The 27,619-nt window shown below is 36.0% G+C and overlaps 6 protein-coding genes and 1 pseudogene across 11 annotated transcripts; 5 read left to right on the forward strand and 2 right to left on the reverse strand.

Annotated features, from left to right (window-relative positions):
- Nucleotides 1-209: 209 nt before the first annotated feature.
- On the forward strand, nt 210-4,224 carry LOC106386742. 3 transcript variants are annotated; one of them, XM_013826552.3, is made up of 15 exons: nt 210-412; nt 494-571; nt 657-740; nt 834-983; nt 1,078-1,146; nt 1,228-1,354; nt 1,581-1,653; nt 1,801-1,917; nt 2,489-2,608; nt 2,729-2,747; nt 2,911-2,992; nt 3,072-3,394; nt 3,520-3,635; nt 3,736-3,829; nt 3,954-4,224. In XM_013826552.3, the coding sequence occupies exons 1-15, from the start codon at nt 269-271 to the stop codon at nt 4,017-4,019; spliced, it is 1,662 nt and encodes a 553-aa protein (XP_013682006.3). In that variant the 5' UTR covers nt 210-268; the 3' UTR covers nt 4,020-4,224. The 3 variants fall into 3 exon arrangements, with proteins under 3 accessions (XP_013682006.3, XP_048608055.1, XP_048608056.1); XM_048752098.1 differs by having other exon boundaries at nt 3,075-3,394; XM_048752099.1 differs by having other exon boundaries at nt 311-412; nt 667-740.
- A 3,313-nt stretch (nt 4,225-7,537) lies between these two features.
- Nucleotides 7,538-9,517, forward strand: LOC106386345 (DNA-directed RNA polymerases II and IV subunit 5A-like). 2 transcript variants are annotated; one of them, XM_048752102.1, is made up of 5 exons: nt 7,538-7,663; nt 7,937-8,168; nt 8,270-8,455; nt 8,533-8,646; nt 8,800-9,517. In XM_048752102.1, exons 2-5 carry the CDS (start codon nt 7,956-7,958, stop codon nt 8,923-8,925), a joined length of 639 nt encoding a protein of 212 aa, XP_048608059.1. In that variant the 5' UTR covers nt 7,538-7,663; nt 7,937-7,955; the 3' UTR covers nt 8,926-9,517. The 2 variants fall into 2 exon arrangements, with proteins under 2 accessions (XP_048608059.1, XP_048608058.1); XM_048752101.1 differs by lacking the exon at nt 7,538-7,663 and having other exon boundaries at nt 7,917-8,168.
- Nucleotides 9,300-11,191, reverse strand: LOC106386739 (chaperonin-like RbcX protein 2, chloroplastic). The gene is made up of 5 exons (XM_013826548.3): nt 10,561-11,191; nt 10,400-10,491; nt 10,233-10,290; nt 9,762-9,827; nt 9,300-9,680 (listed from the first exon to the last, which is right to left on the reverse strand). Exons 1-5 carry the CDS (start codon nt 10,834-10,836, stop codon nt 9,558-9,560), a joined length of 615 nt encoding a protein of 204 aa, XP_013682002.1. The 5' UTR covers nt 10,837-11,191; the 3' UTR covers nt 9,300-9,557.
- A 1,885-nt stretch (nt 11,192-13,076) lies between these two features.
- Nucleotides 13,077-14,171, forward strand: LOC106386737. Of its 2 annotated transcripts, XR_007321136.1 has the most exons (3): nt 13,077-13,217; nt 13,384-13,800; nt 13,938-14,171. XR_007321136.1 is itself a non-coding variant. In XM_048752103.1 (2 exons), exons 1-2 carry the CDS (start codon nt 13,211-13,213, stop codon nt 13,746-13,748), a joined length of 372 nt encoding a protein of 123 aa, XP_048608060.1. In that variant the 5' UTR covers nt 13,077-13,210; the 3' UTR covers nt 13,749-14,171. The 2 variants fall into 2 exon arrangements, 1 of the variants encoding a protein (XP_048608060.1); XM_048752103.1 differs by having other exon boundaries at nt 13,384-14,171.
- An 842-nt stretch (nt 14,172-15,013) lies between these two features.
- LOC106386736 lies at nt 15,014-16,961 on the reverse strand (annotated as a pseudogene).
- Nucleotides 16,962-17,290: 329 nt separating this feature from the next.
- LOC106386735 (probable plastid-lipid-associated protein 8, chloroplastic) lies at nt 17,291-18,537 on the forward strand. The gene is made up of 4 exons (XM_013826545.3): nt 17,291-17,583; nt 17,678-17,801; nt 17,873-18,052; nt 18,137-18,537. The coding sequence occupies exons 1-4, from the start codon at nt 17,365-17,367 to the stop codon at nt 18,325-18,327; spliced, it is 714 nt and encodes a 237-aa protein (XP_013681999.2). The 5' UTR covers nt 17,291-17,364; the 3' UTR covers nt 18,328-18,537.
- A 2,121-nt stretch (nt 18,538-20,658) lies between these two features.
- Nucleotides 20,659-23,172, forward strand: LOC106386733 (cold-inducible RNA-binding protein A). Of its 2 annotated transcripts, XM_013826543.3 has the most exons (9): nt 20,659-20,900; nt 20,992-21,090; nt 21,178-21,521; nt 22,128-22,203; nt 22,276-22,329; nt 22,481-22,549; nt 22,627-22,692; nt 22,778-22,846; nt 22,933-23,172. In XM_013826543.3, exons 1-9 carry the CDS (start codon nt 20,790-20,792, stop codon nt 23,014-23,016), a joined length of 972 nt encoding a protein of 323 aa, XP_013681997.1. In that variant the 5' UTR covers nt 20,659-20,789; the 3' UTR covers nt 23,017-23,172. The 2 variants fall into 2 exon arrangements, with proteins under 2 accessions (XP_013681997.1, XP_048608062.1); XM_048752105.1 differs by having other exon boundaries at nt 22,128-22,329.
- The last annotated feature ends 4,447 nt before the right edge of the window (nt 23,173-27,619 follow it).

Raw genomic sequence — 27,619 nt, forward strand, 5'->3', positions numbered from 1 at the left:
ATCTGCTTCTTGTGTTGAATCTCAAATATAATAGTTGTCTGTTCTTGTTTGACTACAGATTGGGTTCGAGATGATTGGTTTTTTTTGCTGAGTCAGCTGGGATTCAAATGAACCTAGTAAACATTTTTACAGCCATCAGCAAACGTCAAACGCTAACACCGTAACCCATCTGTAAACGGTTAAAAGTGAACCAATTAATAAGCTTTTGGATAAGTCGTATGTAACCGCCAAACGCAAACGCCAAAAGCTCTTAGATAATAATAAAAACATGGTTTTGAGTTTTGACGGATCACCAGCGTCGATAGGGATGAATATGTCGACGGGATGTGAGTTTCCGACGATTCAAACCTTCGAGAGAGCTCCTTCCGCCGCAGACTTCGAGTCCGGCTTCGAGCTCACGAACTTCCCTGCGGTACTTTTTTCACCTCAATACACTTTTCTCTTTCTTCCTCCTCCTGCTGAATCCGAGTCTCTTGATCTTAATCTTCTGAAGGTTTTCCGAGGATGTGCTAGTGACTGGGAGGCATGTTCTAAGTGGAATCCATTCAGCAATGGCCTCGATTATCTCGAGGTGTGTGTGTTTTTCTTTTACAATCACTCGATTGATTATCAAAGATTGCAGCAAAATCTTATGCGTCGATTGGAATTGTATGAAGGAGCGTGCAGGTTCAGTTGAGGTGGAGGCAATGCTTTCGAGGACGGCTCCGATATTCAATGGTGATATCAGAAGCCATGAGAGGGTAAGTAAAACTCCATTTCGATATAGATGTGAACAGGTTTCAGCTGATTTGAGGCTATAATTAATTGTCTCTGGTTTCTTGTTTGTCCTGTAGGTATCAATGCCTTTCTCTGATTTCATTAGACTCTGCAAGCAGCATATGATAAGCAAAGAGAAAGGTTCTGGTGTTGATGCAAAGTCTGCTTCTCTAACTCCTCCTTTGCCTCAGGATCCTACTACACCTGGACAAATATACCTAGCACAGGTTAGTGTTGATTTGGGTGGTCTATGAATATGTTTGCTCTTCGCTTCCTTTTTGATTGAACAACATGCACATGTATGTGTTTTTTTGTGTCCAGTTTCCAATTCTGAATGATGAGAAAGAAGAGAAGGTTCAGCTCAAGATTCTAAGACAAGACCTTCAGACGGTATGTTTCATCTCTTGTTTTGTACTGCAGCTGCTGACTTGAACTTTCTTAACATCTAATCGCTAAATTGTATGGATGCAGCCTTCACTCTTAGGGGGCAAGTCACTGTCTTCTATAAACTTTTGGATGAACTCTGCACAAGCTCGATCAAGTACCCACTATGATCCACATCATAACCTCTTATGCGTAGTATCAGGCTGTAAAAAAGGTTAGCCAATTCCTTTCCTTCGAGTTATTATTTTCTCTTTCTCAAGGAATCAAATTGGTAATGTATGGTCCAGGTATAAATGAAATTACTTCACTGACAATTAGGGCATGTGGTTTGAAGTCAGTTTAAGTTTCATCCTAAACTACTGGTAGATTCATTGATCTAACAGTATATGTTGTATGTTTTCTTACATCTAAATCAATTTCAACCTTCAAATCATCAACAGTTGTCTTGTGGCCCCCTTCCGCTAGTCCCTCGCTCTATCCGATGCCTATATATGGAGAAGCCTCAAATCATAGGTATCATCTTGGCCTTTCCGTACATAGTTTTGTAGTTATACCCTAAGCACCCTCTGCGTGCAGCAGTTGCAGACTTATCAATGATTTTTATGCCAGTGTCTATTTTACTAGAGTTTTCATTGCATATTACGTTTCCTGTTCATGTAGTTCGGTCGGTCTAGACAATCCAAATTTATCTGATTATCCAAGAGCAGAGCTTTCCCTCCAATTTTCACAGGAAGTTACTCTTAACGCTGGTGATGCAGTATTCATTCCGGAAGGTTGGTGAGTACACTCATTTTTTTCTCAGAAAAGCTCTCCTAGTAGCACATAGCTTTGTGTTTCAGAATTAGCTGAAATTGCTAAAATATCTTCTAAGAGATCCTGCATCAAATGAGTCAAAGTGGTTTTCCTAATTACTTGAAGCTACCATGACTCTGTTACGTAGTTTTTTTCTGGCCGAGCCGCTAGTCTGTATATTTAATAACTCCAGTAACGTATGCAAAAGAAATCTTTAAAGTGTCTCCGCCTGAATTGGCTTTTTTTAGTCTGTGGCTGTGTAATCGCTCATGTTATGTAGTATTCATATGCCTGGAGCCTCTGACCCAGATGTTTATTCACATGAGTCCTTGAGGTTTTAATTCTGGACACAAACAAAGATGCTTGAAATGTATTTTTGTTAGCTAGCTTACTTTCATTCTAGTGAAAATGACACTTATTTGGTTAGGAGAAGTACCTTGTAATATAATTGTAAGTATTGAAGATTTAAGAATTTACTAAGCCTCATAGTTTGATGTGAGAACATTCAGTAGAAGATTAATGGATTATTTCATAAGTATCATCTTACTTCATGCAGGTTTCATCAGGTGGATAGTGATGAGCTGACTATTGCTGTCAACTTTTGGTGGCAATCAAACATTATGTCTAACATGCCGGAACATATGGATTCATATTATCTGCGCCGGATTACAAGAAGGTTTGATTATAAATCTTGAATTCTTATAAATAATATCTTTTTGCGTTACCGTTTTGTTTTGTGTCCTAACTTGAATTCTTTTTTCTTTCCATGTGCCTGCATCTTGTGTCATATAATTAGATTGATAGACAGAGAAATGGTGTGTAAGTTATTCTGTCTCATCAATAAATATTGTTGGAAGTTATGATAGTTTCTTTACTCATCCTGATTTTGAGTTTAAAATGTAGGTTCGTCTACTCTCCTTTACTTGCCTTTACCAAGTTTACTACTCTCTATTTACTGTGCCACTTGGATATTGACAGAGCCTGTTAGTTTCGAAGCCTTCTTCAACTCTTTTAAAGCAACCGTCTGAGCATCTTGACCAATGCAAAATTGGACAGACAGGTAATAAGACGCTGATGTGTAAATCCTAAGAAAGCCTTCAATGGCTTGCCTGACTTTTCCGGTGATGAAATCATTTCAGAAGGTGGGGATGGTAACTCAAGCAATCAAAGCATTGAAAAAGGCATCAGCACGTTACGTGAGAAAACACCGCTGCATGATCTAGATCCTTCTGCTTCCCACGCACTTCATGACCTTATTTCCTTAGTCCATGACCACGTTAATGCTGTTGGTACAAGTAGGGAACTGCAGCACACATCACCCAGTTCTTCAGACATAGCTCCAGAGAGGGACAGTAGCAAGATCCTGGTGAATGCATTGTCTTCTCTAGAAGATGATCGTGTTGCGCATATGCTTTGGAATCTAGAAGCATCTAAACTTCGGGATGTTCTCCTTGCAATGGCAGTAAGTTTAAAACAAGTGCTTCTAGCGCACTTCATCATTTTGGTCGAAATGGATAACCTTTTTTTGTTTTACATGGAGTTTAAGTTCTTTGAACTAACGTACTCGTATCATGTAACTCACTTCAGCGTTATTTCCCAAGAACCTTAGAAGCGTTAATAATCCACATGCTCTCACCTGTTGCTGCGGAAGTGCTAACACAGAAGTTTGATGAGATTGACCAACAGAGTGGTGAAGAAGATAGGTTTGTTCTGAAAGCAAATCTTCTAGTGTTTTATTTCCATACTTTGAAACTTAAGAGTAACGTGTTATTTGACTTCCTTTTCCCCTTTTCCAATTCCTAGGAGCCAGTTCTATCGGGAATTTTATGGTGCCTTCGATGATGAATCAGCTGCGATGGATATAATTTTAACTAGGAAAGAGACTTTTGCATTTCAGGTATGTTCCCCACTGTATCGAGTGTGAACCATAGTAAAATCAAAGGAGAGAACTTTTTTGTATATCAGACTTAGTTGATGCAGAAAAGACTTATCATCAAATTCTATAAATTTTTGTTATACAGGCCTTTAAGAATGTACTAGACAAGTATTTGGGGGTCCACATTACTTCACCAACAACAAACCTATGAAGCATGTCTCGGCATCGTGTACTGGCGAGATAGATGTGATCGGACAAGAGAGAACATGTTGCTATTGATATAGTAAAGGGTGATAATTGCTGTTCATTTCCAAAGACTGAATCTTATTTGGATAATCTATTATCTTAAGCTTCTGCTAAAAAAAAGAGTCATAACGATACCTTTAAGCTATATATATGAAGAATTTCGAACCTGATGTATGATATAAAATAGTTATAGATATTCAAACTTTTTATGTCAAAAGGAAATGAATTATGGATCAAAATAAAAAGAGTTGATTACATATTAGAACACATCTTGTTTTTCTTTTACACAACAAAAAGACACATATCACATGTGACACACTTTTTAGTGGGTCCAAATAGTTAGTTTGACAAAAATGCCTTTGAAGGAAATGAGATTGGGTTTCGTTCCGTTGGAGCTTGACTCATTTTTGAATTGACTTTACAACTTGTAGAGTTTATGCAGTTTTCTAATTATATTATTATTATTACTTCATCTAATGTTTTTATTGATTTTTTTCTCAAATACTAAGATATACAAAACAATTATAATTGTTACAATAAATTGTAATTTTTTTTCTTTATTTTAAAATCTATTTTCATATATATATTTTATATATTTTAATAATTACATAAAAATGCATGGATATAAAAGATGTGGACGTAAAAATGTGGTCATGGATAGTTTAAATGAACATGCACAGAAAGTTATTTTTACATTTTCTTTAACAATTCACATATTTATTATTTGTTTCTAATTTGAACCAAAAAATATTTTATAGACAAAAGTTTTCAATTAAGATGTAGGTAAATATAGGTAAATCATTCATCTAAGTTTTCTTTAGAAAATGAAAAATGTGGACTAGATCGTGGACATGGAAGATGTGGATGGATAAATGTGGACACAAGTTCATGTGGATACTATTTTTCATCAATTCACCAATTTTCTTGACTTAAAAATATCGACCATCGCAGCCGCAACCACCACCATTGAGTTCATGTTCCAACTCGCTAAAGGTTTCATCTTTTGATCTGCTGTAGATCGCTGGAGACTTACCCCGTGAACATGTCCAATCAAACACAACTAGTTCTCAATCTCAGAGAAGACAACTTTGAGCTCTAATAGATCTGTGAATCTTATGGACTGATGGTGACGATAGATCGTGGAGTGATGGTGACGACGACCGCGGGTCGACTCGTTTTCTTTTTCAATGTTTTGAGATTGACGAGTATCCTATTTTTCTAATGGATTCATTGTTTACGAGAATAAGACGAAGCGATCTGTGAGCATAACATATGGGTAACTGGAGTTGGGTGCCTTGTAGGTTCTTAGCAAGTGATTGATCGTGTTTATGTGAGTTGATATAATGAGATGTCCACAGTTTGTTGTCCACATTTTTTATGTCCACGCATTTTTGTATAATTGTTAAAATATTTAAATATATATATGAAAATGGATCTTGAAATATAGAGAAAAAGAAATTACTATTTATTGTAAAATTATATTTTCTTTAATATTTTAAAACTTGAGAAAAAAAAAATAAGGTAGAAGAAAGAATGAATAATAATAACATTAAACAAAAAATTAAAACTTTTCTTTATTCAAAGAAAAAAAAGAAGATAACTTGACGAAGAAGATGTGACGAGAAAGAAAGAGATCACCAAGGGTATAAAGGACAAACAACAAGACAAATGTGTCTCTCAAGTGAAATGTGTTTTTTAGTGATATTAAGAAGTGAAAATGTGTCTTGGATGTAAATTTTTCAAATAAAATTTTGTTGATATTTGAGTAAGTTACATAGAAAGACACATTATGACTTCTATTTTCTCTAAAGGACACATTGTTTAGTTGACACACTTTGTTTGGACAGCTGTATTATTTTGGACATAAATGACCTTGCTTTTGTGCAAGTGGAAGAATGTTTGTTTTAGAGAAGCATCGAGCAGCTAACTAAGTTTGTTTTTTGTTGCAATCAATGCAATAGTTATTACGAGAAAATGTTGGTATATGGGTTTATGTGAATTGTTTTTGGGCGTAGGATCTTTTTCACAACAAAAAATCTAACGGTTGTGGAAAAAGCTTGCTTTTCATTAGTAGTTATTAGTAGGTTGTCCAATTAATCTGTTCCTTTTTTGAGATATGATTTTTATTATTTTATTTATAAATGCAGATGGATGAGATGTGTTTGGTGATATGTAGAGAATGAGTATTTGGTTCCAGAGGTAAATGGGAGTTCGTTTTGGACAAGAGAAAGATGCGTGGACGGGAGATGTGTTGATGAGAGAAGCGTGGATGGGAGACGCGTGGACATGAGATGCATGGACGGGAGACGAGTGGAGCCACTTACACCACCACTGTAACTACCCTCACATCTTACACCACAGCCTCTATTGCGGTGGTCACCGCCATCTCCACCTCCATATCCTCCACCTTCACGTCTTCCACCTCCACCGTATCCACCACCATCGTATCCACAACCATCTCCTCCACTCGAGTAGCCACCTCCACCAACCACCACCATTGTATCCACACTCATGTCTTCCACCATCGCCTCCATAACCACCACCGCCTCCACTGCGGTATCCACCGTTTCCTCCACCATATCCACCACCACTGTAACCACCACCATTGTATCCACACTCACGTCTTCCACCATCAACTCCATAACCACCACCACCTCCATTGCGGTATCCACCGCTTCCTCCACCACGGTCTCCATCGCAAACGCCATCGTTTCCACGGGACTGAACTTCGTTCATAGTAGAGATTGAGATCGAGGAATATAGATCGAGATTTTGAGATTGAGATCGAGAAATAGAGATTGAGATTCCGAGATCGAGATATAGAGATCGAGAAAAGGCGAAAGTGAGAAAGAGTATTAGGGACAGTTTCTGATGGAGAAGATTAGGGTTCAATCTCTCTAACCTCTCATGTCTGAGTTTGATATATGGATCTAGAAGATGTCATAGAAGAAAGGGTTTTCACGATTTTCTATAAAGCAAAGATATAAGGTTTGATTATTAATTAGAGAGAAAAAAAAGTATTTTATTTTAAAAAAGAAAAAGATCGGTTTGGTTAGTTAGAAGAAAAGGTAACGAGAGACATCATCTCTCTTAGATTATTTGGAGGTTATCCTAGTAAATTTGCAAAGAGAAAGTGTGCTAAAGATTCAATGTGTCTTTTAGTGAAATTGGTAACTCAAATTGTGTTTCTAAGCGTAACTTTTTCTTGATATTTTGCCCATCCCTATCACCGATTGCACATCTACAATCAGACTGGATCGATGCGGTGAACTAGAAAACTTCCATTTATTTATCAAATTCATCAATTTACCATATGTTACATCTTAGACAATACCGAGTAAACCCTAAGATCAATTACATGTGCTTTTTAATTTGTCATCCATGGGAGTGTTAATTTAATTAAATAACGATAAAGTTATGTAAACTTTCCTTAAGACTAATAAAGGGACCAAAGCTATTTGTAATAAATAAAGGTTTAAAAGGGTTAGCTAGCTCTCTACTTTTCTTTTCCTTATAAAGTGAAACCCTACCAACTTCTTCGCGGCTGACCAACAGAGAAATAAAAACATTCGGAATCTTCCAGACACATACACTATTGGCTGCTCTCTGGTACGTGAAAACTTGTTCATCTGTTTCCTCGTCTCTACTTTGTTAAATTGTTTTCTTCTCGCAAGTATCGCCATGGACTAGACTTTTACCTCCTTCGAGTCTAGCGTGTGATGACTCGAAACACATAAATTAAGAGCTGTCTGCAACATTAATTAAACATTAATTACATGTGCAACCTCTTAGGTTTTTCAAGATCATTAGCAATTGCACAGTTTAAATGCTTTTTTCACTATGGTTAACTTTTAAGACCCACATGGTTTTCGAGTTTTGCAGATTTTTTTACTGTGAAAAGATGTGTGAAAAGATGAGTTTATCCGAAGAAGAAATCAGAATGCTTTTCAGAGTCACCAAAACACTTAACCACATCCTCAAAGATCGTGGATACATTGTCACGGATGCTGAACTTGAGATGACACAAGAACAGTTTATCGACAAATACGGCGAGAACATGGAAAGAAAAGATCTTGTCACTATCAAGACTAAGAAGAAAGATAAATCTGATAAGGTTTGTGAATACCAAGGATACGAGTTTTTGTTTTTAAGTGTATTTTTTTTTTCAATTCTTCTAACTAATGCTCAAGTTCGTTCCCCTTGTGGTGGTGGTAGATCTTTGTCTTTTTTCTACAAGAAACAAAAGTTAAAATGGGCGACATCAAGGCTTGCTTTGAGCGCATGGTATCTCATAACGTCTTGAGAGCAATTCTTGTTGTGAAGAAAGAAATGAATCGCTTCGCTTCATCTGCTATAACCGACGCAAACTCAAAAGGAATACTTTACTTGGAAAGTTTTAAGGTTAGTGAGAAAGTTTATGCTGCTTCCTTGTTTGTGTCTCGAAACATACTCTTATAAAGCTCATGTTTCATGTGCAGGAGACAGAGCTTCTAATGAACGTGAAGGAACATGCTTTTGTTCCAGAGCATATAGCTCTGACAACTGCGGAGAAGGAAGCTTTGTTGGAGAAGTACACTGTGCAAGAGAATCAGGTTAGGTATCTTGACACTCTTTAAGCAATGAAAACTAGTTTATTGTGGAGACAAAACAAAGCTTTGATGTTTGATCTCTTTTTTGTTCTTGTTTTTTTTCACTATAGCTAACATGTTTGTTTTTTACTCACTTGTGTGGTGTGTTGTCGATAGCTTCCACGTATTCAGTATACGGACCCTATAGCGAAATACTATGGGCTAAAACGTGGAGAAGTCGTGAAGATCATACGCAATAGTGAAACATCTGGTCGTTATGTCACATACCGCTTTGTTATATGATATTAAGAGCTTCTGATAGGATCAGGTCTTGGATTTGTCGGATAAAGACTTAGAATGACTTCATTAGTTTTTTAATTTAGTGAAATTTTCACCAAAAGATGTAAGGAACTTTATATGTTTTTATCTCAATCAATATATACATAGTAGTTTTTTTTTTCTTGGCAACGAGCGGCGGCCATTCTATGTGGTCTGGGTAACCAGACCGGAATGAAATATAACTTCTTATGAAAGGATCTAGCAGTCTTAGCTAAAAAATCAAAAATCTGGTTTTGAACTGGGTAACCAGACCGGAATGAAATATAACTTCTTATGAAAGGATCTAGCAGTCTTAGCTAAAAAATCAAAAATCTGGTTTTGAACACGTGCAACATAAGTGATCTTGAAGTCCAGGAAGAATATATAGATAGTAGTTGAGCACGTGCAACATAAGTGATCTTGAAGTCCGGGAAGCATATATATATATAGATAGTAGTTGAAAGACTTGGACCTCGATCATGATATATAGTGCATGTCAAGAATATAGACACTGCTCAAGGCTATATTATAAGTAATCAAACTAAAAAAAAACTCAAGTCCTAAAAACTGAAAAGCGGATTCACAAAGGAGATGCTGTGGTTTTGTGACATGCTTCTTCAGCCAATAACCTCTGAGTTTGAGTCATCAGAAGGCCATATCACGGTCTCCATCAGTCGCTCACGCATCAAGGCCAAGTTCTCATCTGATATATCTTGGTATATCTTCCCATGGTCGCATTTCTATAACAAACAACAAACTAGAACACCATTAGTTTTTGAATCTTTTCTGGTTCCCATGACAGATTTAGAGGTTGATTTTACCTTGATCCACTTGCCATACAAGTGGAGGCGTGTGATCATAACTCTTTCTGCAAGCTCCTGACTCTCCTACAAGTCAGTTGAGACAAGATAAACACAAGAGTTGTCATCTGATTCTCTAGTCAATATGTTTCATGCCAAGGTCTAAACAAGTCTGAATTAAAAGTAATATACCACAACACAGAATGTGGCTATGATAAAAACAAATATATTTTAGCAAAAAAATAAAAACAAATATATGAAACTGCTTATTCTTATTCTTATCCTCATTCACTAGCATAGGAAGAACTCTCAACCCAAAGGGCTCTCCCAAAACCTTCTATAATTTTACAACCTTGAACAATTTCCCCTCACTAACTGCAATCTAACTAACTCACAAGAGCTACAATGTACTACATTTAGTCCTACACTAAATATAGTAGACTAATAGATAAAGTTTAAGCAGCTAAACATCTTCAACTAAGTTTTTGTTACCTTGCCGAGTTTGCGGAGGAAACGTTTGCCTTCAGTTGGTCTATTTGATACGACATAGCTGTTGTAAAACAAAAGATACACCATAAGACCATAAGCCAAGAATGATAATCAAGTAAGTGTGTTTATAAATCTAATCCTAGAGAGAGCTTATCAAATGAGCGACTTACTTATAGAACCAAGTGTATTGGGGAGGATTCATTTCGTATAACTGATGAAGAACCGTCCTCACAGCTTTGTAAGTAAAGTAGTTAATAAGTTGCTGCATAATTTGTAAAAGTGATGAGAGAGCCATAAGTTTAAAACAATTTGTCATTCAAAAAGTTCTCACCGTTTTGACATCTCCGAAGGTATCATCGTAGTTCCCAGCAACGTCCTCGTTGACAATCAAGAGCTTCTTCTTGCTCCTTCTACTCGCAATTCTTGGTACGCGTTTGGAAGAAATCCTGAAAACAATGCTTGAGCCAGTAAAGGAGCTTCCTAACTCTAGCTTTCTTGAACTGCCATGGATCTTCTTCTTGCTCCTCGTGTGAGCATCCAGACATAAACATGGAACGCTCGGAGAATCCATCACAGATGAGCCAATAACAAACAGAGCACCCACCATTACTCCCAAACAACAAGAAGATCAGAACTATTCCCCCGGTGATATGGGAGAACCAGTTTCAGAAATCAACAAAGAGTTGGTGGATGGATGGTAAGAATCTGAAGAAAGAAAGATGAAACGTGTTTGGGGTAATACAAAACAGAGGAACACGAGTTGGGTGTGTAAGATGGAAAATGGCCGTTGAATAACAGCCAGTCAAAAACTCATAGAGAAGTCTTTTAGATATTTATTTTCTCTTCCTAAAAGCAAAGGCAAAGACAAACAAGAAAACCCACCGGGTGGGCTTTCGGGTTCACGTGGATACTAAGTAGAATAAGGTCGTCTTGAAACTTGTAACTCAGAAATTGCACATAAACTAAAGTGGACAACCCCCATATCACATGTCCATCTTAAAGGAGTAGACTAGGAAAATATTAATGTAGAGAAAATAGATTGAATGTGGTTAAAGAGGTGCAATAGACCAATTGCAAAGAGGAAAAGTCCCGGTACGATGTGGACCACCCATGTTATAGCTTTTGAAGGTTCACTACATTGCAAATATGAATGACTTGAAGATAAATGTAACAGCTGAATAATGTAGAAAATATACATTTATATGGTTAATAAGAGGTGCCATAGACCAAGTGCAAAGAAGAAAAGTCCCGGTACAGTGTGGACCACCAATGTTATAGCTTTGAAGGTTAAAGATTGTGGAGGATGGCAACTGGCAATAAATATATAACTTTGCAAAGATAGACGAATTTAAGATTGAGTATATAACAGTTGAACGAGCAAAGGTCTTGATTTTTGCTTCAAGAATGATGATGCGTTCATGTGTACGTAGTCATGTATGTGTAAGTGAGAAGACGTTATTAAATTTTAATTGATGTCACGTATAAGATCAGCATGACATGCAAAAATAGACTCTGCTTAAGAAAATCAAGTATTAACGTAATCACTGATGTAGCTGATAGGACAACGACACCATTTATCATCTTGACGATAATCAATCACATATCAAATTATCAACCGATAATTTTTTCCCTCTGATTATGTAAGCGATCCAAATAGAACCGTAGCTCAATAAGAACATCCCTATCAGTTTAGAGCACAAAAACATGTTTCAAAAAAGTCTTCGCCTACTAGTAATTCTGAGGATCCCACTGATGGACCTTCCTCCAATTTGCACGAGGTTAGCAGTCGCTGCGCCATCTGCGTTAAAAATTATGGAGGAAACTTCATCTCCCGTACACATTAGAGAAGCCTCTCACACTTATGAGACGGAGCAACATTTTGGGGCGAGTTTTAACCAAGACTCACCTCACTCTCAAAACAGAAATGAGGAAGGTATGTTATTGGTTGAAGAAACATCTGGTTATAACACAACTAGAGGAGGAAGACCAATAAAATCGACTCAAAAAGTTCAAGATATGGAATGAAAAACTGTTAGAGGAAGAGGTAAACGAGGTCGTCGCGGCCGAGGAAACTAGTATCACTAATATTATCATGTTCTTTAACTTGCTCTTTACGATTCAATTTTGAATCGTCTGTTAGGGATATGTTTTCTTTTTTGTTGTTGCATACTCTATCAAACTTATGAGTGAAAATCTCATACTTGTATTACTTATGAATTTTAATACGAAAGCCTGTTAAAAAAAACATGTTTCAAGCTACCTTTTATTTTAAAATCATAGTTTTAAATATACAAGACACCCTTTAGACTTTAGGGGGATGTATTCAACTGAGAGTTTTAGGTTATTTGTATTAAAATGACAAATCCACTGTTATTGAAACATGAATTTTAAAAACTCATTTAAAATCCAATGTTATTGAATTTGATATTTCTTAAAGTACTCTGAAATCCATTGTTATTGAAAATATTTTAAGTTGTGGAGTTTTAAAGTTTTCAGGTGATTTTATGTGAATCCGAAAGCCCACCCGGTGGGTTTAATTTTTAAAACTCAAATCTCATAGTTTTAGGTGATATTCTAGAGTAGTTTAACAAAAATCACTTAAATCTCTGCAACTTATTGAAATCATCTAAAACCTCATTAAAAATCAAATCACATCAAATCAAATGTTAAATTGAATTCATTCCCTTTAGTTTAGCTTTATTTGTCTTTAAATTAAAAAGCCAATAGCTAGAAGTTTCAATACAGAGAACCACAAGACCACATCCACGTGGTCTCGACCGACCACACTTCAGAACCCGAAAAGCCCTGAAAATATTTAAATCAATTAATTAATAAGCTAAAAACCTATACCTATTCGAAGCAAAGGTAAGTCTACTTCTTTATATATATATACACACACTCATAGAGATGCATCAAGATTCCACTTACACATTCTAAAAAACTCTAAGACTTTTATCAAAACCAAAGAAAATCAAGAACATATGGCGAGATCACCACAGTGGCGGAGGCAAAAATTATTTTTGATGGGGGCAAAGACATCAAACTAAAATATTTAGAATGAGGGCATATAGATTAGTTCTAATAATTTACACTAAATTTTCTAATTTTGTTGGGTTCAATGGCCCCCACCTTACTCTATGTGGCTCCGCCACTGGATCACCATACTACGGTTCATCATACTTAGACTACCTCTCTCTCCCAAACCCACATCTATGTTTCTTCTTCATGGTCGTCTTCTTCGTGTTCTCCTTCACGTGGTACTTGAACTACGAGTCCATCCTCGAAGACACCATGAATAATCTCAAGTTCTTCATCATCCTCTCCCCTCTCTTCCTCCTCCTCCTCGTCCACTTCTTCTCCGGAGGACTTTCCTTGTACGTCCCCTTGCCTGAACAAGACTCCATCCACCATGCCGGTTCTTCCCCTTGGGGCGTAGCGGCCGTGCTCGTGGTCATCTTGTTCATGGTCTCGTACCAGTCAGACATCCATGAGATGTGGTTTCCCTTTGGGGCTAAGTAGATCGATCAACTTGATATTTCCTTAAAACGTATTACCAGCTCTGTCTAGCTAGATATGGAGCAACCATGTTAAATATCAAGTAGTATATATGTACTTTTCTCTTTTGATGAAGATTTTAGTCCCGCATGTTTGTAGGAGTGAAACTTTTGTCCGAAGATATCTAAAGTCATATCAGCTCTGTCTAGCTAGATATGGAGCAACCATGTTAAATATCAAGTAGTATATATGTACTTTTCTCTTTTGATGAAGATTTTAGTCCCGCATGTTTGTAGGAGTGAAACTTTTGTCCGAAGATATCTAAAGTCATATCAGAGTGTCCATATATGTAGATGAAGTTGTTTCTGCTTGTATTCGTAAATATCATATGGAAAAATGAGATGAAGATGACTTGTTTTGATGCAATAGAAAGTTAAATAGATGGCTTGTTCTGATGCAATACGAATATTACACCTAATGTGTGTGTATTGACTTTGGACCACTACTGGTAGTAGTGGTTCTCCTTGTCCTCTTTTGACAAGTGGGAGATGTTATTGTCGTGATTTTCACCTTTTTGTAAGGAAATGGTCGGTCACAACGCCGTTATATATTTTTTTGCAGGAATATAAAATGCTCCGTTACAAAAGAATCTTGGATACAGCAGATTTGTTGCTTATTTTTATAAAGTTATCGGAAACGTTGCATTGCTTTGGTTATAGAAAGAGTAACGTTGAAAGCAACTGCTTACTATTATACTAATACCTAAGGGTTATCTTTAATTTTCAAGTTTTGTTTATGAGAAAAGGACACCGACGTATTTTACTTTCATTTCCCACCACACTTTTATAAAGTTAAAGGCGTAGATTTTAGTGTATGACAATTCACAAATACTCAGGATTGAAAGCGATGTTTCCCCACTATGATTTTGCCAAATTTTCTAATAGATCTTCCAAAACGATAGACTGGATGATTGATCCACGTTATGTGTGAGAAAATATTATTTCTAAAAAGTTCTGAAACACACATTATTTCAAGTGAGACTTGAGACCATAAAGAAAAAGTAAACATGCCTCTTTTATATCAAATTATGTGAACTGTATAATGGACATTAAATAGCCCACCGACTGACCCATATGGGCCCAAATAGAGAGACGAGTAGGAAAAGAACTCTCAAACAAAGGACGAAAGCCATAACTCAGAGGTTCTCTTCAAGCTCAGCTATCTGCAACTGTCTCAAACCAAGAGACATATATTCTTCTGGTGCTATTAAAGCTGAAACATGCAATGCATTAAAAGAAGAAAAAACTCTTATCATCCGTAAGTTCTTTCACTACAATAATCCTTGCTTTTACTACAATCTTATTAACCGGGGAGCTTAACATGATCAACCAACCAGGTCATAAAAAGGTAAAAAAGATCTGAACCAGAAGAGAAAGCTTACCATGACTACTTCACACGAATTTCACCTGGAAAGCTACTCTCCTGACTCTCAGATATTAAAAGCGACGGGAGAACTAGACTACGACTACTAAGACAAGCACATTTTGATATATATACATCATAGAGCTGCAGAGATCCATCACTAATAGAAGCGAAAACGGTATGCATAACCACTCTCATCCACCTATCATCATAAGTTCCCGTGCAAGTATCATAATCATATGGTTGTTCCTCGTTCTCCAACAGAATCATTCTCAGATGCATTCTTCGCCTGAAACTTCCTTCTCACCTTGTTCCTTACCTTCAAGTTTATTTTGGGTCTCCTTCCGCTTCATCCACAATGCTCTTCTCATCATTAACATCTTTCACCGCAACACCCTCTCCTCCAGCCACATGGTTCCCCTTGCCATCACCACTAGTACGCGAATCAGACCCCCCAGTGTCATCACCCTCACTTCCAGACTCATTCTCCACAACTTCTTCCACCATATTCCTCCTTTCAAGATACTGCAACCTCCTCCTCAAGTCACCCAACTCCCTCTCCATCAAGAACAGCCTCTCCTTCAACGTCAAGTTCTCTTCCTCAAGCTGCGCAATATGACTATCCTGATCATCAACTCGACTCTCCAACACATTGTTATACTCATAACCACCGTAGCTCGGATGAATCATCTCAAACCTACTCAAATCATGATCCAACCTCCTCTCAACCTCCACATGCTCCTCCACATCACTCCCACTCGATCCTCCTTCTTCATCCTCATCCTCATCATCATCATGTCCATCAGATCTCAGCCTAATCAGCCCCTTCATGGATCCGTAACCGTCAACGCCCCACTCCTCCTTCGCCATATCTCCCAAAACCTCCCTCGACGGAGAAAACATCGGCGTCTGAAGTATCGCCGGCGTCACGGGGCACGGAGACACCAGCTCGGCGATTCCGCCGGATTTCTTCGCTCGGATGATAAACGACGTCGTGTTCCTCGGCGCGTAGGGAACGTATCGGTTGTTACTGTTACCGTACTTCTTCTTCGGATAAAACTTCTTCGTTTTTAATCGATTCTGAGATTGGAGCTCGTTGAGCGTCGGTGGCTTGTAACCGCCGCCAGGTTGTTGCGGCGGAGGAGGGTTGTACATCCTCATCATCGGTGGTGGTCTCTTATCGGTTATGATCTTCTTCCCTTTCCAGTTGTTGCTGTTGCTCCGGTTCGTTTTGGTATGGTTAGATCCGAAGTTCTGATACTCCGAGCTCATGCTAGGGTTAAAGTTGAAGCTCCGGGGATTCATCATCAGAGTCTGGTTGTTGTTGTTGCTCATCATAACCGGTGGCTGATGGTTTAAACCGATAATCGGATGAGCCTGGTTCATAATCCGAGGCTGAACCGGGTTCATTAGGGACGGCTGAGGTGGAATCATCCTCTGCGGAGGAGGTTGAGCTATCATCTGTGGCGGATTCATGAGCTTAGATTGATCGTTCATCTTAACAATACAAACACACTAAATAATGAAACAAAACCCTAATTTCGAGAAATCTCGAAGTTGAAGCAAAATCAAGCAGATAGATCGATGAAGCAAACCACGGATCAAAGAAGAAACAACACAGAGATCAATCAAAAACAAAGGCAGCAAGCAAGAGAATCTCTCTGGAATTTGAGTTTTCAGATTTTAATTCTTCTAGCTTAAAGATGAATTCAGGAGTTTTGAGAGAGTCTTGTAATTGGATCTGGGGGAATTTTCAAAATTACAAGAGGAAAATTAAAAACGAAAAGAAAACTTCTGGTACGAACGGAACGGCTTTGTGATGATAAGATTCTTTAAATAGATGCCAGGGTAGGCTGCTGGGTCCAATCAACGAAGGACATTCTATACGTTAAAAAGCAACGGCTTAGATTTTATTCATTTTGAAGCTAAGAGAAGAGTCGGTTACGGGTTTCCTTGTGTTGGTTAACTTAAACCGGAACACAGATGGTATGCAGCCCCAGACCTGGTCGGGCCTTAATGGGCTGTCCTCTGTATTATCAAAAATAACGCGGGAGAACATATCTTCTTACGTGGCTGGAGGAAATCCAAAGCGGGGCCCAGTACCGATTTCTATTCTGACGTGGCATCACCCAGATCACTGTAACCGTGTCCTTCTTCTCCAGTCCACCTCGTCTCTTCCACATTCCATTATCTGCTTTACTCTCTCTCTAGAGCAGCAATGGCTACGGCTGCTTCTTCCCTTACGATCGCGTCGTCGTTCTCGGAACCACGGACTCAGATCCGTTCATCGAAACGCTCGAACCTTCCAGTACTCCAATTCTCCATCCCGTATAAGGCTAATTCACGGAGCAGGAGACTCGTCGTACGCTCCGTTTCAGCGCCCAACGTTGAGATCCGTACCGGACCCGATGATCTCATTTCATCCCTCCTCTCTAAGGTCTGCATTGGTTTGAGTCAAATACTTAAGTGGAAAGCAGAGCAAATCCAACTGTGTGTTTTGATGATTATGGTTTGGTGTGTTTCACACACAGGTTGCGAACAGCGATGGAGGTGTGACGCTTAGCCCTGAGCAACACAAAGAGGTGGCAAAAGTGGCTGGAGAGCTTCAAAAGTACTGTGTGAGCGAGCCTGTTAAGTGCCCTCTCATCTTCGGAGGTAAGCTTCTTGCTAGATTGCTTCTGAATCCTTGAGTAAAAATGTAAAACTTTAGAATTGTTCTGGTGCAGATTGGGACGTGGTGTACTGTTCTGTACCGACATCTCCTGGTGGAGGCTACAGAAGCGTGATAGGGCGTCTCTTCTTCAGAACTAATGAGATGATCCAAGGCATTGATTCTCCTGATATAGTGAGGAACCGAGTTTCCTTTACTGCGTTGGGTTTTCTTGACGGAGACGTCTCCTTGACAGGTGAAACTGCATAACCCTAGAGATAACTTTTTGGTCAGTCACAATATGTGGTTAATGTTTTAACCTGTGTTTTGGTTTTTGTAGGGAAGCTGAAAGTGTTGGACAGTGAGTGGGTTCAGGTGATATTCGAGCCTCCGGAACTCAAGGTTGGTTCTCTTGAGTTTAAATATGGGTTTGAAAGCGAAGTGAAGCTTAGGATCACATACGTTGATGAGAAACTTAGGTTGGGATTAGGGTCTAGAGGATCGTTGTTCGTCTTCAGGAGGCGTCAGTAATACATTTATATACTTCCATGTCTCTTCTCTCCCTCGTCCAACAGAACAGAAGAAACAACATATGAGAGTACCGCGAGAGTGTGTAATGGTGTAAAAAATCACAAAATGTGTGTTTAAGATGGAACTTTGTTGTAATGTAAACTTCGTTCCGAGGGTGTATCACTTACGATGAGTTGTTAGCTATATATGTTATGAAGTTGTGTTCAAATCTCTCACCAGAGTGTTTAAACTAGAAAAGCACCATCTACAGATTCAGAATTGTCACCTGTTGAGGAACAAAGCATACATGAGTAGTTTCTAAAAGATTCTATCTATAATGCTCTCGATGCACGTTTACTCTAATGTATAATACACAAAGATGCACATATAATGATTACCACAAGCCTGAATATGATTACCAATGCCCTCGCCCTCTTCCTGATCTTCCCCTTTCCCTTTCCATGGCCAAATTTATCGTCTGTTCTTCCGTAATCAAACATATTCGTTCTGATATTCACCTCCTGACCATAAACAGCAGATTACAATCACATCTCTCTCTCAGTGTAACCATTTCTGATTGAATGATCCCAAGCTCATAAGCCATTGACTGAATGACAGATAAGAGGTGTGCTGCTAATCAAAATAACAGACTTGTTGGTTGTTTACTTTTAATCAGTTGAGCACTTAGAAGACGGATTTCAATTACAAATATCCAGATATAAACTATACATGCATAAAGGCCCAATAACTAACGGTTTTATTGAAAAGCCCAATAACAAACCACTGCGTCGTCTGCTAGCGATTGCGTGAGTCAGAAAGTCATCAAAACAGAGAGAACAAACTCTCTCCTTGCCTGACATGGAGATAACCTCGGTCAAGACGTATTGGTCGACCCGGTGGATATGACTACGAACTCGATGGACCTAACATAATTAGTCAAGAATATTTATACCCAAAAAACCAACACGGAATTGACCCAAAAATCAAAAGTCTCATGCTCTTTTAGACTTGGTCTATATACTCGAACGGTTTTTATAGTGTTATATTCGAATACCAATATCAAACCCAATCCGCACTGAAAACCGAATAAAAATTTTGATTTTTTTTGAAAAAATTATTTTTTAATATTTTCTGTTATATATATATATAAATATATATGTAAATGCGTTAATATGGTATTCACTAACTTTAAGTTAAATCACATTTAATAAATAGTTTTTAATCGAATAACCTATTTAAAACCCACTATGAATATTTATTTATATTAAAAGTCCACTTATAAAAATTAAATATCACTAATAATCTGTACCACTAATTAATATTAATATTAGTTAACTATTTTTTTTTTTGAAAAAATAATAGTTCAAAAAAAAATATTAGTTAAATTTTAAAGTTTCATTTTATAGTAAACAAACTTAAGAAATATATCTCCATCGATTTATATATATTCCTGTTTTAGTATTATATATATCAATTTATGATTTAGTTGTATATGTATTATTATATAGAATAAACAGATTGGGTATAAAATGAACTTACGCAGAAATTATGATGTAATCATAGTATCAAGTAATATATTAGATGCTTTGTCGTTGCGTCAAAAGCAATAAAGCATTATAGAGAGAAGTTGGTCCTGAATATTTTGGAAGGAGTTGTTTCAAAATAGCGTATTAACCGTGTATAGTTATTTATTATTGTTATATAATTATGTTTATATTTTAAATTTCAAAAAAATGTTGGACACAAACTTTATCAACCGGTCATGTTGATGTTTTAATAGAATGAAATTTTGGACAGGAGGTTACACATCCCTAATACACTTTTATGCAGTTATATTTTACATTATACATTATTTTAGATGCAATTATATTTTAAGATGGACTAAACATATATCAACTGATCATGTTCCTGATTTAATAGTATTGATAGTTAGTTATTATTGTTATATAATTAGGTTTATATTTTAAATTTCTGAAAAATGTTGGACACATCATTTATCAACTCGTCATGTTGATATTTTAATAGAATATAGTTTTAGACCGGAGGTTACACATGTCTAATACACTTTTATGCAATTATATTTTACATTATGCAATTATATTTTAGATGCAGCTATATTTTCAGATGAACTAAACATATATCAACAGTCATGTTCCTAATTTAATATTCCCTCCGTTTTTTAATATAAGTCGTTTTAGAATTGTGCACATAGATTAAAAATTTTTTTTTTTTTTTATATTTTCTAAACAAAAACATCATTAATTATTTAACTAACTACAAATTAACCAATAATAAAATAAAAAATATATTATCATTGGTAATATAACATTAATTGAATTAATAAATTTTATAGGGATTAGCATTGATAAGTAATGACTTGCGTCTTGTTAGCGGGAGTCAAGCAGAAAGTCGTCGAAACAAACAGAGCCACAAACTTTCTTCTGAATCGGTTTAGCGGTTAAGTCGATAAAGAGTGAGTAAAAATGACGATGGAGGATGCTAACTCCGTCTACGTCGGCGGCCTCCCTTACGACGTCACCGAGGAAGCTCTCCGCCGTGTTTTCTCCACTTACGGCACCGTTGTCGACATTAAGGTAGATTTTCCCCACTTGTTGCTGCTTACAAGTTCCTAATTTAGGTTTCACACTACTCATTTGCTTTCCTTTTTTAATTGCATATGGTGAGATTGTGAATGATCGGAGTGTAAGAGGGAAATGCTACGGCTTCGTTACATTTTCGAATCGTCGATCTGCTGATGATGCTATCCAAGACATGGATGGCAAAGTATGGTTCTCTCCAAAAAAAAAACTAAATATTGAAGCTTTTCACTGCTACACTTCTTTGTTGTGACGGTAGTGAGCTTGTGATCAGATTATTGGTGGGCGTGCGGTGCGTGTGAATGAGGTGACAACAAGATTTGGTGGTCAGGGGAGGTTTCAACCACAAAGCCCCTCTGATGGGAGAAGTGATTTTGGTTATGAAAGGGATCGGTTTAGTGATAGGTCACGGGAACGGGATAGGTCTCAGGACAGGAGAAGAGCTTATGAACGTTCACATGGTTTCGAGGGGAGAAATGATCATGGTATGCTGGATAGGGATGGTTACAAGGAGAGAGGTTTCGAAGAAGGAGATTGGCGTGGGGATAGGTCTTTTGAGGATAATGGTAGGGGGGTTCACAGGGCCAGTTCTGACGAAGAAACAAAGAGAGAAGATAGGTAAAAACGTTCCGTTTTAACTTGTAGATGTGTTTTAGACTTCTAGTGTTCCTTAAGTCCAGAACTGGGATGCTTCTGTAGAGTTTCGTCACTCTGTAAACCAAATCATCCAGACCTGTTGTGGACCTTGTGGAAAGGTCTGATTAACTATTGCCAATATAACTGAAATGCAGAATGTTTAGTTTAATGGATTTGCTGAGAAGGTTTGCTCTTGTTTCCTTTGTGCATTTTGCTGTTTGAGGAATGTTTTGGCTTGCACTGTAGCTTCGTTGATAATTCTTTCCGTGAAACACCATTCTTGGAGACAAAACAGTTTAGGAATTTCAGTGATCCACTATAGAGTAAATGATGAAATTCTATATGAGGTCACTGCTATACCCTATGAAAATAGCTTAGTCCAGCCGCTAGGTTGTAGTAGGTGGGACATTAAGTTATCAAACTAAAGTTATTTTAGGCGTTAGTTGCACCTTAGCATATAGATTAAGTTCTATCAGATTCTTTTCTGCATTGCTTGGACTTTACACTTTAGCTGCTTTAAGCAACAAATTAATTGCTTTGGTTTTCTTGAGATGACTAAATCCTTGTGTGCTTTTATTGAATTAACAGTACCATGCTTGATGGTGGGCGTGGTAGAGATGGCAAAGATCACTTCTCTAACTCAAGTGGAGATCGCAGCTTTCAGGTAACGATAATGTTTGTTAGGAAATTATTGCTGCATAGTATAGTTCATGTAAAACTTGCGTCTTTCATACAGGTGAAAGAAGAATTGGAAGCGCTGATCAAGACGCATGACGTGCTTCAAGATGAGGTATGAGATCGCATACCTGCTCAGATAGGCAGTTGTTTGATTTCATGAATCTTTTCCACAATTTACTCTTAGACATGTAAACCAATGGAGCAACAGTTTCCTTACATAGTCGTGGGAGATGGAAGAAATTATTGACGAGTTTATATTTAAGGTTCTGGTGATGGAAGAGAGATTGGAAGTAAAAGAAGTTCTGTGCTCAGAGCTAGAGAAGAAGTCTAAGGTATGTGTCTACTATATTTTACGAATTCAACATGTTTTATTTTTACTTTTATTCTCATTTGAAATGGTTAAACGCAGAGATTAGAAGATTTATTGAGCAATGAAAAGAAACTGACTTCACAACGCCGAAAAGAATTGGCAAAGGTAAACAACCATAGGATCACAAAGTTCGTTTTGTTTAGGGTAATGTTCTTGACAAAGTTCGACTATTGGTATATGTTCTTGGTAGCTACACAAATCATATTCAAAGGTCAGAGAGTGCGGTGACAACCTGAAAGGCTGCGAACAGGAACTCCAGGTTAGATTCTATTTTTTGTACTCTAGTGATTGTCATAACATAAGGATTAAGCCTCATGGTGACATGTCTTTGTTTTTCTATTGCAGTCGCTTGTTAATTCAGCAGCTAGAGAAGGCGTGGCTGGTGCTGATGAAGGACTAGAAAACGGGTATGTGCAGTACAAGGTGTAGTGTAATGAATGCAGTCATTCTCATGTATCACATGTTATGTCGTAAGTATAGCTTTGTTTCTTTTGGAGACGAGCTTAGTGATATTTGAATATTTGTATTAATGGATAGGAGAATGAAAGGTAACAGGTTTACAAAAATGATACTATAATTCTATAAGAAGCCAGAAACCATGCAAAGTTACTAGAAGAAACCTCTTCAAATGTGAAAAAAAAATACTCAAATGCTAAACCTCTTCAAATGTGAAAAAAAAAATACTCAAATGCTAAACCTCTTCATCATACATTAGTAGCTACTTTCCCCGGAATCAACTCCACTGACTCTTCATCAACCTTCTCACTGTTGTTCAACACTTGAGCTTGACCACTGGTGGGTTTCTTAGCCACAGTCACAGACTGCTGATAACCAATACCAACCACAGATTGTAACAAGGAGAACCAACCAGTGGTGGACGCAAGTGATGAGGAATGGGGTCACATGCCCCCAACTAGTTTTTATTTTCCTTCACTAATTACTTTTAATTTAAGAAATTTTTTTATAATCCTACAATGAAACGTAATGAAATAAAATGTTGTGCCCCCATCTAAATATGATTCTGCATCCGCCACTGGAACCAACCCAACCGGACTCGCATGCTTATCCCAAATCAGAACATTAATCACAACAGTCAAGAACTTGTTCACAACCTCAGTCACCGTAAAAGCCGTCGCGGAGATCTAGCAGCAAACCCAAAGAAGCTAATAAGAGAACCAAACACACACGACAACGCCACTGCGAAAAACACAACGGTCCATTTAAGATCTTTCTTTCCATTTAAGATCTTTCCAAACGAAGCAAGAAACAGTCATTTTAATCTCCAACTTTTAAAAATTGTCTAATTTAAATTTAACTTTTGCTGACTAAACCATTTAAGATAAACGAAAAATCAATTCGTTTATTATCAGTAAAGATTATTTACAAAGGTTAGATCAAAGTTATTAAGAAAAGTAATAAGAGTATAGGATTTCCCAATTTTATCTATATATTGCTTTTTTAAATTTTGATATAAGTTGGATTAAGATTTTTAACGTGACTGGCTAGAAAATATGAGCACATAAATGAGATTGATATAAGATTTTTGTTGTTGTTTTCAGACTTGCTCACAAGTGATAGTGAAACGGTGTTAACCAGAAGACATATATACGAAATTAGTAGCAAATCAAAACAAAAAGGATAAAGAATATGGCTAACTAATGTGCATCATATATCACCATGAGAATGAAATTCAGAATTCTTAGAAAATAGGTTGGTTCATCTTAACTTATATTATACTTTTTATCAAACTAACTATCAAATTAATAAATAGTATACAAAATAATATTCTCGCACTTTCCTTAAATAAAAGTTACGAAATTACCTAATATGATTAACGTATGTATGACAATTAATGATTATGAATAATAAATATTTGATAACAATTTTTGCATTTTAGTTATTTTTTGTTTAACTTTATATTATTAAAAGATATTAAACAATCACATTACCAATACCATATAATAAAAATAATACTTTTTCTATATTTTATATTTTGAATCTTTAAAATGACTATAAATTACTTAAAATTTTTCACACTAAAAATTTGTGATCAATAGTTTAACTTTTTTTATAATAACAAGATACAAATGATCATAAATCGTATGAATATAAAGTCCTATTTAATAGACATTCATATTATATATTAATATAGTTTAAAATTAAACTATATACATATAAAAATACATAAATATGTTAATTTATAAATTTGTATTGAAAAAAAATTGAAACCTTAATATTTTAATTTTGAAATTTGCACTGAAAATATCGCACATTAAAATATCATTAGGCCTGAATTCTACAATGGAGTTTTTATATGAAATTTTGAATTTCAAATTTTCGGTCCTGGGGGACGGCGGAGGCTAGGTTAGCCGAAAGATGGTTATCGGTTCAAGAACGCAAGGTGTCATGTATCAATTGGTTGAAAGGCCGGAAAGAAAATGTTGAATTCTCAATAATAAATATTTATATTAAAATATACTATATATCTATGTCCATGTCATTGAACTTTAGTTATATATCTTATTGAATAAATAAAAAGATATGTCATTGAACGTTAGTTATATATCTTATTAAATAAATAAAAGAATAGTTTTGATTATTTACCAAAACAATATTGTAAATAAATAAGACGTATTGTTTTGATTTATGTGTTTATTCTAATCTAATTAGATATATAATATATAAATGAATACAAATAAATAATAATATACAAAAATTATTCAGTAGGCATATATTGTATATGTTGGCCTCTAAATAAACATGTGTTATTCATATAAAACAAAAAAGGATATTAGGAGGTATTAAAACGTATCAAGGTTTTTAAATCCTTGATGTAGGTTCTTGAGATAACTTATTATGTTCATCTGCCACAGTCAGCCGCACACTGTCTTGGGTCCGCGTAACATATTCTCTCCTCGTTAACTCCACAACAAAAACACCTGCGGGCTTTGTCTCTTTTTGTGGGGCATTGGATTTCCGTGCAAGTTTTTTCAGGTGGCATGAACGGGCGTTCAATAATTTGGCCATCGACAACTATATAAACAAAAAAATAATAACAATATCATTTGGAGCAAAAAAATTTATCAAGGATATTATGATGTGATTAAAATAGTGAAAAGTAGATGATAAACAAAAGAAAATTATTATAAACACATACATTCATGAAGAGGAAATAAAGCAATTAAGATGATGCAAAAGATAGCGAACTGTGATGACGACATATTATTCTTTGTGATATTTTTTTGATACACACGTTTTTTTTTGTTTTTTTTTTGTTTTATTGTTTGATGGTTGAAATTTCTATGTAAGATGGTAGTTAATTTATAGGTTTTTCAATTAATCTCTAGATCTAAATATGTAAGATAGTAATGCATATTTTGTATGGCGATCCACAAAAATTGGTTAGATTTGTTTGACTTGTTTTGTGATAATTATAATGGTGTTCACTTTTATTTTTTTATTGTGCTTATGGAACTAGTCAAACTGAACTATTGTGTGGTAATCATATTTGAATAATATGTATGAGTTATTAACTGTTCTTTTTTATTTTTAAAACACGAACTACTTATTATATATAATCAACTATTTCTTTTTATACATATACATATATTTATTTATTTATTTATTTATTAAATGTATCTGAATAATAAAAAATCATTACTATTAAAACAGAAACATGACTTATTGATAAAATTGATAAAAGTTATGTCCAACTATGTATTTTCTTTATTTAAGGAGCCACTTATTATTAATAATATTAATTCAGAATCACTATTAATATTTATCTCTACTTTCACCGGACATGTGTTTTCAAATAAATAAATGCCCCTCATTAATGGTAGAATGGTAATTGCCATATGGACTAACAAGTAGCTAGGGTGTCAAAATGAGTTAGCTTGCTCAACTCAGCTCAACTCATGGTGAGTTTGGATCTTTCATGAGCTAGCTCAACTCAGCGCATTTACTATATGAGCTTTAATATACAAACTCGAACTCAGATCATCTAGATCATGAGTTAAATGAGCTAACTCGCGATCATACATAAAAAAAATTATAAAATAATTAAAAAATAAAAATAAATAAAAATAGAATATTTTTTATAGTATAATTTTAAATTTAAAAATCCAAAGCGTCTATATTTAAATACTGAATAAAACCAAGACCTAATATATTTAATCAAAGCTAAATCAATGGTCCAAAAATATATTTTACATAAAAGTCATGTGATGATTCATATTCAAACTCTTTATCTACTCAAATCGTAAAGATATATATTCCGCATGAAAGTCTTAGGAATATTTAGTTTTATATTTTAGTTCTAAAGATATATGATATGAGGATTTATATCAATATTCCTTTACATTTTAGTATATATTTATTACTTTTGGTTTTATATTTTAATTTTATAAGATAAATATGATTAGTATAGAAATTATTTTTTCTTACGTAAGAAAAATAGAAGTCATCAATATATATATACATATAAAGTATAAAACAACCAAGCTCATGAGTTAGCTCATGTTCATTAAAGATCGTTCATATAACTCGTGATATAATTTAGGCTCGATCATTAAAGTCATTTATTAAATAAGCCTAAAAAATAGAGATCATGCTCATGGCGTATAGCTCATTTTCACACCCCTACAGGTAACCATACAAATCGTGGGTGGAAGCTAAGCAAGCTTGTAACACCCCCAAACCGTTTTAGACATTGGTCAATCAACCGGGCAACAATCAAACAAGAACATACCCGAACGATCTTCCTCTGCCAAGTCCGGAAGTGTTACAACGGGTTGAGAATAGACGTTCCAAGTCACAAAACATAATTCTGTAACCCAGAGTATCCATTCTAAACTTGTGTCCTCTAATCTTTGGCCTGAGGCTTTGCAACCCGTACCGAATCATAGAGTTGTGTTAGGTTGGACTAACCTAATATCAGATTCAACACGTCGCGAATATAAAACATACTTTATTTCATATATATAAAACATGAAGTTCACAAGCCCAAAATATTATACATATGGTCCATGGA

Source organism: Brassica napus, chromosome C3, assembly GCF_020379485.1.
Source record: "Brassica napus cultivar Da-Ae chromosome C3, Da-Ae, whole genome shotgun sequence".
Lineage (NCBI taxonomy): Eukaryota > Viridiplantae > Streptophyta > Magnoliopsida > Brassicales > Brassicaceae > Brassica > Brassica napus.